This window comes from Crotalus tigris, unplaced genomic scaffold (assembly GCF_016545835.1).
Source record: "Crotalus tigris isolate CLP2741 ecotype Arizona unplaced genomic scaffold, ASM1654583v1 scf7180000018938.1368258, whole genome shotgun sequence".
In the NCBI taxonomy this organism is placed as follows: domain Eukaryota; kingdom Metazoa; phylum Chordata; class Lepidosauria; order Squamata; family Viperidae; genus Crotalus; species Crotalus tigris.
This window is the reverse complement of record NW_024097283.1, coordinates 1207735-1220193: the sequence shown is the minus strand read 5'-3', so window position 1 is coordinate 1220193 and position 12459 is coordinate 1207735. Positions and strand designations below refer to the sequence as shown.

General features: G+C 33.3%; 1 protein-coding gene across 10 annotated transcripts in view; it reads right to left on the bottom strand.

Moving 5' to 3' along the window:
• The window catches only part of HMCN1 (hemicentin 1), a 433480-nt gene that overhangs the window by 94758 nt on the left and 326263 nt on the right, over positions 1 to 12459 (bottom strand). For all 10 annotated transcript variants that reach the window (XM_039357629.1, XM_039357620.1, XM_039357628.1 and 7 more), the window contains 6 exons: positions 12181 to 12326; positions 10862 to 11012; positions 6125 to 6328; positions 5045 to 5158; positions 4468 to 4655; positions 3777 to 3873 (listed from right to left, as the gene is read on the bottom strand). In XM_039357629.1, coding sequence (XP_039213563.1) covers positions 3777 to 3873; positions 4468 to 4655; positions 5045 to 5158; positions 6125 to 6328; positions 10862 to 11012; positions 12181 to 12326 — 900 coding nt within the window. The remainder of the gene's footprint in view (positions 1 to 3776; positions 3874 to 4467; positions 4656 to 5044; positions 5159 to 6124; positions 6329 to 10861; positions 11013 to 12180; positions 12327 to 12459) is intronic.

Sequence of the window (12459 nt, the reverse complement as noted above, 5' to 3'; positions counted from 1 at the left end):
CTAAGTTTTGTATCTTTTGCCTAATGCATTTTTAATTTGATATTGGTGTTTCCTGAAATATTTATTTGGACAATAAATTATTTGGATAATTTGCTGTCAATCAAATTCATTTTAGAATTAAAGTTCACTGCCACCTATGTTCAAAGAAGACACTAACTAAAATACAAAAATATTAATTTTGTCCTAAATTATGCTAGTTAACCTGTATAATTTTCGTCATTACTTTTAGCTATTTTTTTCTGTCAGCTTAGCAACTCAAAACATACAAAGAAAAAAAATCTGAGGGGTTTTTTTTCTCCATATTTTAAGCTTGGTGCTATTCTAACTTCTAAATAAATCCCAGCTCCTGGCCTGATGTTTTCAAATAAGCCAGGAAACATAAGATAAAAATAAAGCCATGTTGCCATTCTGGCTTACAAGGAATGCAGCAACCATAAACTTAAACACACTAACACAACACTACAGATGTTTTTCTTTGTTCCAAAAAAGGAGCTAATAGGCTTCTTATTGTTTAGTGCAAACTAGTCCAGTGTTTCTTGCCAAGTGATAAAATTGGACATCCCTCAATTGCATTTCAGCAACTCTTTTTCTCTCATGGAATAAACCTTTAGAATGGAAAATGTACTGAATAGAAAAGGGAGTTTTGTAAAAATGCTGTTCCTGTTTATGATTCTAAATTCAATGAAGATCAGACCAACAGTCAAGAGCTAAACAATACCATAATCAAGGAGATGCTGAATAAGCTAACAGTAAACAGCCCAACCAAAGAACTTCCAAAATCACTTCCACCAACACTGACAGGGCAAACCACTAGTATATAAATTGAGAACAAACCCCCATTCCTTACTAGCACTGATAATCTTACCTAGTTAGAGTAATGAAATGTCTACAAGAAAACAATCAAGCTCAGAGTGCACCAAGCTATAAATATTCTCCTTTATTGGTCAATGTAGATCAGAGAAGTCTTTTCTGGTTTTCATCACAGGACCAAATTCTAAAAGCCCTCTCAAATGTTGCATCTGATATTATTTTTCAGTGCCATCCTTTAGGAATCATTTCCAAATAATAATCTAGAATAATTCTGCATTCTTAGTTTTCATTTCTAGATTTCTCTTTCCTTGTCTTTTCTACTCAAAATTTATAACTTCGGTATCAAATCATACTGTTTATTTTCCTAGGAACTTGCTCCAGCACTTTTTATGTTTATTGTATGATTTTAATTCTCCTAATTTAGTAACATTCTCAGTTTATGTGCAATTCTAATTCCTCTGATGTCTGCTTTGAATTAGTGCTAGTTCTGTAATAAACAATCTGCTCTCTTTCAGAGCTCTGTGGTTTATGCTATCAGATTTTCCTTAAAAATATATGTTCAATTCTCTCTCTCTCTCTCTCTCTCTCTCTCTCTCTCTCTCTCTCTCTCTCTCTCTCTCTCTCTCTCACACACACACACACACACACACACACACACACACATTATATGAGTTCATGTATGCAAATCAGCATAAATGGAAATATAATCTAAATCAGGGGTAGGCAACCTTGGCTCTTTTATGACTCGTGGACTTCAATTCCCAGAAGTTGGGAGTTGAAGTCCACGAGTCATAAAAGAGCCAAGGTTGACTACTCCTTGTCTAAACCAATAGAAATGAAGATAACATGTCACTGCTATTGCATTGGCTTGGCTAAAAAGTTTTAAAATAAAATAAACATCATAAACTAGAAAATAAAATCACGGTCTTGGGACAATACTTGAAAGAACATTGTTTGAAACAACCATGATTTGTTGATCTAAGTGTGGAATAAACAGGCTTTCTTCCAAGCTTAAAACAATTGGAACACAAACATTTTGTTTTCAATATGGAACACTTGGAACAGCCATATCAATCCATGACCAGGAACTTGATTGATCACTTATTCCATTGGCCAGCTCTCTAAATGAACCAATATCACCACTTAGGGGAACTACTTCATGTTCAGTCAACAAATTCATTACCTTTGAAAGTAGTCTTATATCTCTTAGCAGATGCAGCATTCAGTGGAACAAACATCTGAGTTAATGCTTTTGGAATAGTCAAAACATCTAGCTACAACATTTTTTCATATGTCCTGTCCTGTCCTGTTCCATTTTTATTCAAAAGCAACAATAGGGAAGAATTGGTTCACCATGAAATTACTTTTTGCTAGTGTGTATAGAGCATGCAGAATCAACTCATAAATCTATCTTTTTAGAAATGTTTTCTTAAACATCACAAATCATAAAAACCATAAATAAGTCTCTGTTATGCACTATTTCTTCAGTGGAATTTCTCTTTCTCAAGTTTAAATAAGGTAACAAACTGGTATAGTTTGTCAAATCACTTCTTGTCTCTTGAGTCTGGTGAGGATGATGAAGCTCATCCAAATGGCCTAACACCACAAAAAGCAGCCTTCATGGTAAAAATGAAGATTCATAATTTCTTATATATGGAGAACAAGAAAAGTCAACATGAATGTTAACTCTGCAAGGAAAACATAAAAAGATGAACAAGATAAAGAATTTGGGGGGGAATGACTAACTCAGTATTGAAGACACTGAGTTTGAGATGGCGAGTAGACAATTAGATCTATCAGAAGTAAAGCAGAAATACAAAAAAAGGGAAATGGAAAAGGGATAACTAAATTTATTATTTGATTAGAGTTATATGGGCTTTCACAAAGTAATCTAGGATGATAGGAAGGTAATAGAGCAGTAGAAATAAAGGAACAGAATCCAAAGGATTCAGGATATGTGTTCCAATTTTCTCATTATTGGTATTATTGGTATTCTTTTTTAAACTGAGCAGAAAAAAATGGTAAGAATGCTTCAGTTTTTTGGCATTATAGGAAAATAATTCATATCTGTGAATGGTTTTTTTTTTCACAGTCACAAGTTGGGTGGTCCTTCCATGATTTCTTCAATAATTTTTTTTCGGAGAAATTCTAACCAAACAATCTTCTATAAAAATAATTTTTAAGAATGAGATGGGTAAAAATACTGAGAATTTTCCAAATGGTGAAATTGTAAGGACCCACCCCACTTTGCATCTTAAGAAGACAGAACTCTTGGAATATTTCCAACAGGCATCTTTATTAATAGAAGATGGTTGCAGGCATTCTAGACAGGACCTGGGGCCCAAGCCCTACCATAGACAGGACCTGGGGCCCAAGCCCTACCAGGTTTTAAGTGTTCCCAAGCAGCCCCCCCACCCCACCGTCCTTCCAGCAACAATCACAGTCATTACATTTCCACCCCCTTTTCCTCATGGTTGGCGGCAGGGAGACTTCAGAGAGGAGTATATGAAAGATGATGGCCATATTGTTATGGTCAGTCCTCTTGGTGAGATCCACATTCAGTCCCTTTGAAGTTTTAATGAAGGAAGTGAGAGCCATAAACCCCTTTGCTTATCCCCCTTCCCCTTCGTAGTATGACAGAATCCAGAGAGGGCAGAAATGGGGTTTTCCATAGTCAATAACTAGAGATGAAATATAATTGGATTCTGACAGAAATAAGATTTTAAAAATATCCTAAGATTTGGCATAGGTCAAATTAGGAATTTTTATATTTTGTGGTAGCAGTGAACATTTATATATTCAACATATATTTTTAATATATAAACATATATTTTTAATATATAAAATATTTTTGATGTTGATTTGTCCTTTTGCAAAGACAAAATAAGAGTCAGAAGGAGAATCTTTTTTGACCTGGCCATTATATGGATGTAACTAATCATTACTTTAGAAAATAGCAATCTTACCATGGACGTTAAGATTAAAATATCTTTTGGCACGTCCTGCTATGTTCTCCACAAGACAGACATACCTGCCTGTATTTGCTATTTGAGTATTATGAATCTATAAAAAACAAAAACAAAGATACATTGTAAATATCAGATATCTGGGTTTCTTAACTGACTTTGCATACACAGTATTAAATTTTCTCTTGGCAAATAAGTAAATATACTACTTTATAAAATATAATCCTTTATTCTTTATGATTGAGTATTTGAGTGCAACCCTTATTCTGTGTAGGTTCAATGTCTACGTGGGTGCTCTCAAGACTTTTAAATATATGACATAGTTGCAGCACAAAGAGTACCAGAAATAATGAAACAGGAGTAATCAATATATAGATACTGTCTTTTCAGGAAAAACTACTAACAAAAGATACTAGAGAAACTACAGTGAATGGTAAGATAAACTGGCTAGACAATAAAATGTTTAAAAATTAAAAACTGTGTTTTATTGTAAAACAAGATTTTCCATGTCCCCTCCTCCCTAGCACAAAAATAAAAATGAAGAGATATAAATGTTGCATATTCTTCCTTAATTGGAATTGCAAGATTTTGATGGCTTCACAATTGTCTCAGCCTATTGTGATAGGATGCTGAGTGAAACTGAGACATACAGCATCTAATCTGCAGAAGCTAGTGCACTTTGCAGACTTACCTGAAGGGTTTTTCCACCTAGTTGGAATTTGTAATGGGAATCTTCAGCTATTAGCTGTCCATCTTTCTCCCAGATTATGCTTGAAGGAGGAATACCCTCTGCTATACATTCCATCATTGCCATCTTGTCCAGAAGTACAGTCAGCTCCTCAGTCACATCACCGTTGGCACCGTTAATGGATGGTGGCACTAGACAGAAAGATTAAGGAGCACAGTTTTCTAACTTTCGACTTCTTCATAACATTGCTGAGAACAATTTTCCATTCACAACATTTTTTCAGGTACTATTAGAGATGCATTCACCCTTATCACAAATGATTCTTCAAGGAACAGCATGGTGCATTTTTAGTTCAAGGGGAAAATATTAGGTATCTAATCTAATATATCATATTAGTAGAATTTTCTACTTGCCATGTCTCTTGTTGTAGCCTTAGTATCTTAATATTTATATTTTTATTTATGAGACATTAATACTATTTGCACATAGTAAATGATATAGAATCATATCAAGTTAGACTCGCCATTTAAAAGGAGAATATGTATTATTTGCAAACTCAAAGAACATCAAGTAAGCTCACAAAGCACGCGGACATCATATTGGATAGAATCTTCTCCAGCTTCATTAGTGGCCACGCAGGTATATCGTCCAGCATCTTCACTCTGAGCTCTAGAAATCTGCAACACACGACCTCCTAGAGTAAAATAAGAAGGAACTTGCCATCCTTCTAAACACAGATCTTGGCTTGCTCTAAAATAAATATATGCACTTGATTCATGACTAGCAAGAAGGACCTTGATAGACTTCATATTTTCAACATACTTCTGAAGTTTTAGGGTAGATAAAAAGGCTTAAAATGTAAATATGGAGAAGAAGATATCTTATTCTCATTATGTCCCAAGTCAGAAAACTTCATGGCTGTACACTAGTCATTGAAAACATATCTATAGGACAGCTTATATGGATTCAGGAGACAAATTGTCATGGCCTGCTAACCATCGAGAGATTAAGCTGCACATATAATGGAGGAAATTATTTCTAAGATACTGAAGGGCTTAAATATTGAAGGATTGATTTTTAAAGAATCACTTTGAATTTTGCCTAGAAATAAAGCATGAAGTCTTAGACCCTAGAACAAGTGTCCTCAGTACTGGGCTGTGCAAGTGGCGTGCATGTGCACACTGCTGCCAGTGCTACCATCACTATAATTTTCTAAATAAGTAAATATATGTAGATCAAATTATATTCAGTTGTTATATGACTGTCTGATTATAGAGTTCTCAATACCATTATAAGCATAGGCAACCCATATGACTTAGTAAAATTTCCTCCCATCACAACAGGAATGGATATATCCAAGAACTTCATTAGCACCTATTTATACAATAGCTTTTAGAGGAACACATATTACATTACTTGGACCAGGAATTTTTAATAATGCCAGTTAGGAGCATCCATTTTCAACTGTATTCCAGAGAGTGGAGAATATTTCATTCTTACTTCAAAATAAAATATTTATTGCAAGGATTGTGTGGGTCAGAGCTACATTGCTTGCAGTGTGCATTTTGGGCAGGCTATTTAAAACACTCAAGTGTATATGAAAAAAATTCCAAAGGATAAAGGAAGTATATTCATAAATATTCATCTGTTTAATACAGACCTGGAAGTATCCGTACTTTATCATTGGAACTCAGTGGAAAATCCTCTTTATACCATGTAAGAACTGGAGGGGGCACAGCATTAGTTTCACAATATAAAGACAGAGGATAGTTTACAATCACATCTTTGGCTCTTCCTCTTTGTCTTCTACTTAGCGCATCTCCATCTTCCCAGAATCCAAATGGTTTTCGAAAACTAGGAGGAACTGTAATATATAGGACTCAGATTAAAAATGAAGAATAAATATAAGGCTTTTCCAACCTTCATCACAAGAAGTATTAACAAATTTAGAGACTCTTCACTCTCTTTAAAGTTATAAACAGTTATCTCTTCATCCCATGCACCATCTCTTATCCATAAAGTGTCAAACTTTCAATCCCAGTATCAGTAGAAAGTCCATAGCCAAAACTAACAACATATCTTATTTTAACCTTGATCAAATAAACCAACTTTTTTTTTCCTTGTTTCTACTTCTAACATTTTAAATCTTTAATTTATTCAAATATTGTTTTTTTTATTTAAAAAGTTTTATTGAAAGTTACAAAATAAACCCATTTACCCTCCCCCCAACCCCCGCCACCCGACTTCCCGGAGCCAAATACAGGGTATTTCAAACATATTAAACATAATCTAATTAAGTTAACAAATATATTAATCATAAGCTAAACAAGTTTAACAATTTATACAACAATTAAAATCATACTTAAACCTTAACTCCCTTTAAACCTTAATAACATATCATAAACAAATCAGTTTATAATCAATTGTTATATAATAAAAAAGTTAATTTAAATATTATTAATAATACTTATTATTTAATCATAAAATAAGTGGAACTTTTCAGTTCCGTATTTAATCTTAATATGATCTATCCACCTTCTCCATACCATAATATATCTTTCTTGTGTATGATCCTTTAAATAAGCAGAAATTTTAGCCATTTCTGCTAAGTTAGAAACCTTAAATGTCCATTCTTCTAATGTAGGCAACGAATCCTTCTTCCAATATTGACCTATCAATAACCTTGCTGCTATAATTAAATTCAACATTAAAACAGTATCTTTAACATCAAAATCCTCAAAAATCCCTAATAAAAATAGTTGAGGAGTAAACTTCATCTTCCTTTTGAAAATATTTTGAATGTTCCACCAAATCATGATCCAAAAGGCCTTAATATTTTTACAAGTCCACCAAATATGAAAAAAAGTTGCATCAAAACTACCATACCTCCAACATTTGGGCTGTAAATTAGGGTACATACAAGATAACTTTTTAGGATCCAAGTGCCACCTATAAAACATTTTGTAAAAATTTTCTCTTAAATTTTGAGCCTGTGTAAATTTGACATTTCTGATCCATATTATCTCCCATAAATCCAATGGGATTGCTTCCTGAATATTCTGAGCCCATTTTACCATACAATCTTTAACCAATTCCGTTTCCAAATCCAATTCTATTAAACTATTATAAATTCTTTTTATATGTGCCTTATTTGATCTTTAATCTGTGTTATCAAACTTTCATTTCCTAATGTTATCTCCACTTTCTTATCTAAAGTCCACCTATCCACTATTTGTAAATATTGAAACCATGACTGTAACGTATTTTCTTGTCTTAATACATCCAAGGACTTTAGTTGCCAGTCATTGCCAGACCAGATAAGTAATTCTTTATACGAAATTTTCCCATAATTCATCCCCTTCGATATTCCCTCTATTGCATGTTCAGGAATCCCCCAAATAGGTATTTTATAATTTAATCTATAATAATACTTCTTCCAGACTCGAAGTAGGGCACTTCTTAAAATATGCGATTTAAAAGCCCAATCAACTTTCTTATTAAAAATCAAATATGCATGCCAGCCATATAATAAGTCCCACCCTTCAAGAAAAAGAATATTTTTATTTGTTAAGTTAAGCCAATCACTTATCAAAGTTAATGCGGCTGCATCATAATATAATTTTAAATTGGGTGCTTTAAGCCCTCCTCTTTCACGAACATCTTGCAAAATCTTAAACTTCACCCTTGGTTTCTTCCCAGCCCATATAAATTTATTAATACCCTTCTGCCATTCATCCAAATTAGCATCCTTTTTTAAAATGGGTATCATTTGAAACAAAAAAAGAAACTTTGGTAGAACATTCATTTTAACAGCTGAAATTCTCCCAAACAACGACAATTTTAATTTTTTCCAATCATTTAAATCCTTTTGTACCTTTGTCCATAATACTTCATAATTATTCTTATATAATTTTCTATTAGAAGCAGTTATATACACTCCCAAGTATTTAACCTTCTTCACTATCTGAAAACCTGTAAGTCTAGCTAAAGTTTCATTATCCTTCTCAGTCATATTCTTAGATAATATCTTAGTCTTATAATTATTAACTTTGAAACCAGAAACTTTTCCATATTGAGTTATAAGTTCTAATAAATGATTAACCGATTGAATTGGTTGTTGTAAAGTTAGAACTGGATCATCTGCAAAAGCTCTCAATCTATAATCATTGTTATTTATTTTTATTCCCTTAAGTAATGTAGACTTTCGAATTTGAATTAACAAAATCTTCATTGTCAGCACAAATAACAGGGGAGATAATGGACAGCCTTGTCTTGTACCCTTTTCAATATTAAAAGTCTCTGTCAATCCACCATTAATGATAATTTGAGCAGACTGCTGATGATATATAGCTTTGAGAGCATGTAAAAACTTGTCTCCAAAATTCATTTTTTCAATTAATGAAAATAAAAATTTCCAATCTAATTGATCAAAGGCTTTCTCAGCATCCAAAAATATAAAAGCCACTGGAATCTGATTATTCTTATCCAAATACTCAATTAAATTAATAATTTGTCTTGTATTGTATTTCATATACCTTCCTATTATAAATCCTGATTGATCATTTATTCAAATATTGTTGTAGGATTTTATTTCTCTTTATTTATTTCTTTATCTCATTGCACAGAATTTTTCAAGGCTTTAACAGTCCTTTTTTGTAAATCCAGTAAGAAAAAAAATTATCCAGTGACTCTTTTGGTTTGTCTGTTATATTTCCCTTTTAATTTTAAAACCTCAGCCATTTTCTTTGTAGATCCAATGAAAAATATTTCCTAAATTATTCTTTTGATCTATCACTTGGAATCCTTCTAGGACCAAAATATTATTTACTTTTTTCTTTTTTATTTCAGATTCTTTAAATTCTTGATCTTATTATTACTATTTTCCTTCATTCAGGATTAAAGGCAGACCCACCTGGCATTTTCAGACTTGTCATTATAAATATCTTTAATAGCATAGAATGAGCAATTTCCCAAAGTGATTGGAAATTGAGGTTTGCAAACTTTAAAAATCTCTGCTGCAATTGCAAGCAAGATGGCTAATCCTGTTACTCAGTGCTCAAATCCACAAAAAACTACTGTCCTGTAGTTTACAGAGAGTAGCCACTCTCCAGAGCACATGAGGATAATCTCCCATCCTCTTCTTATCCAAAAAGTTTCCAAAGAATCAATCTATTCATCAGTTCTTTGATCTTTGTTGGTCATCAGCTCCGCTTTAGCAGAGACTTCTTCAATTCACCATATCTCCACCAAAAATCCAGAATAACTTGGATCCACATTTAGTCATTGTGATGACAGGTTGTGATGAAACAGTTGAAAAGTTATTCTTGAATACATTTATCAAACTCAACTCCCTAAGAAATTAGAACTGCATGCTGTTCATGCTACCAATATCCCACGGCAGATTGACAACACTTTTTACTTGATATTCTCACTAATTTTACTAGGGCTCAATTTGGAAAGCAGGCCCAACAAAATGACAGTATGTTCATTTGCACTTTAAAAGCAATGTTCATAGTGTCCTCCTTTTCTCCCAATGCATCATGTTAGCAATCCATTTATGTGTGTGTGTGTGTGTGTGTGTTTTCTGAGGTTTTCGCGGGTGTTTGTATGTAGGTCTTTGGTTGTTCGGGTTTTCTCCCGCGTAAAATTGGAAGTGTCTTGGCGACGTTTCGACGAAGTCCCATTCGTCATCTTCAGGCTGGTGTTTTCAGCTTCGTGCTTCAAGGAGCAATGATCAATGATTGCTCCTTGAAGCACGAAGCTGAAAACACCAGCCTGAAGATGACGAATGGGACTTCGTCGAAACGTCGCCAAGACACTTCCAATTTTACGCGGGAGAAAACCCAAACAACCAAAGACATAATATATATATATATATATATATATATATATATATATATAATATATATATGTCTTTGGTTGTTCGGGTTTTCTCCCACGTAAAATTGGAAGTGTCTTGGCGACGTTTTGACGAAGTCCCATTCGTCATCTTCAGGCTGGTGCTTTCAGCTTCGTGCCTCGAGGCACTGCTGCTCGAGGCACGAAGCTGAAAGCACCAGCCTGAAGATGACGAATGGGACTTCGTCGAAACGTCGCCAAGACACTTCCAATTTTACGTGGGAGAAAACCCGAACAACCAAAGACCTACATACAAATACCCGCGAAAACCTCAGAAAACATATATATATATATATATATATATATATATATATATATATATATATATATATATATATAATCCCTTCATAACTAATGATATAAATGGTAGAAATATAACTATTTGTATATTTATAAGTACACTGAAGTTGTGATTAGCTGAAGTTGTGATTAGCTAGAGGTCACCAGGTTGGAGAAGACTGATCTTTATAAATACACCCATAAATAGTCAAAGCAATACCTTGTATATTGACATCAAACTCCAGCTCATCCTCACCAGCTAGGTTTGAAGCAACACAACTGTATCGGCCAGTGTCAGATATCTGAGTTGCCTTAATTTGAAGGATGCGTCCACCTCCTTGGATTGTTAAATGATCATCTGATGTAATCAGCTGTGGTGGAATTATCAAAAAGGATAGATGAGCATTTTCTACAATGTACCCAATAAAGTGTACATAGGCATGCATAGTTTATGGCCAATTAAGCCAAACTCAGCAATGCATTGTGGCCTGTCTGCTTTGACAAGAGATTTGAAGCCTCCCCCCCAAAAAAATCAAATTATATTTTAAATAATTATAAAGCAAGATCAGATATGAAATATCTATTTCTGAACACTTAAAGTCTTATTCTGAGATGTTTGAAATACATCTATTTCTCTTATTTCATTGCAATGTTACAGAGAAAAGGGTACATCCAATTGGTAAGCTACACATGAACTACAAGTTCTGCAATATCTATAGAGTTAAGGGTTTTTTTCCTACTGCTTCCATTCCATAATGCTAAGTTATACATTTTTGCTGATTGCTAAGTTAAAAATCTTTAGAGAGTAACATTTAAAGAAAATTGTATTATATTTTCCTTTACTTTGTCAAAAGAATTAAGACTAATATCCCTATTAATATGCTTGTTATTCCTATGAATGCTAACAATTACCAAAAGGCAAGTTTTGTAAAAAAAACTACATTACTTAAAATTTGTAAAAAAAAAATATTACTTTTATTTATTCAATGTCTATAACTGCCAAAAGACATTTGGTCTGAGATGAATGTATGAATGAATGAATGAATGAATTAATGAGGCATGCTCTCTTGTAGGTTTCAGTAAAATATTGTCAGCCAAAAATAATATTCCACAAAAGATTCAAGCAAAACAAAAATATGAAAAGTGTATGAAGTAATAAATAATACATAATGCAGTATGTGCTGATTGGGGAGTATAAAGAGAATAAATTCAGAACGGAAAAGAATTGCATTTCCAAACTGAAATCTAGAAAAGAAGTCTAAAATTGCAAATGACAAAGCAGAATGCTATGCATACATCCTTCAACATCCTACAATTCTAGAATTGTGTTGTGGATTATTGTGTAACCTTACGACAAGATAGATGATAAATAAATTTAACAAATATTAATAATTGCTGAAAGACAACAGGACTTCCTATAGCTTTGGAACATTGTGTTTTGGGGAAAAAATGATGAAAGGAAGAAGAGGCATTGCTGTAAAGAAGTTTCCTGGTTTCTCTAAAAAATATTTACTGTACAAAATTAACTTTATAACTGACCTGTCTATCCTTGTACCATCTGATGCCAGCAGCAGGAATTGCATGGACTTCACATTCTAGGGTAAGACTGTTGTTCACTCTGATTTTCACTTCTTTAGGGGACAAGCCTAGTCCTGATAAATTGTCTCTGCTTATCGTAGGAGGAACTGCCCAAAAAAGATAAATATAAAAATAAAGCCATGGAATTTCTCATTTTGACACTCACAGTGTTGTCAGAAAAAAGGCATGTGTAAGTAGCAGTACATCAGAAGTGATTGACCTGCTTTTTTGGGCCAAATC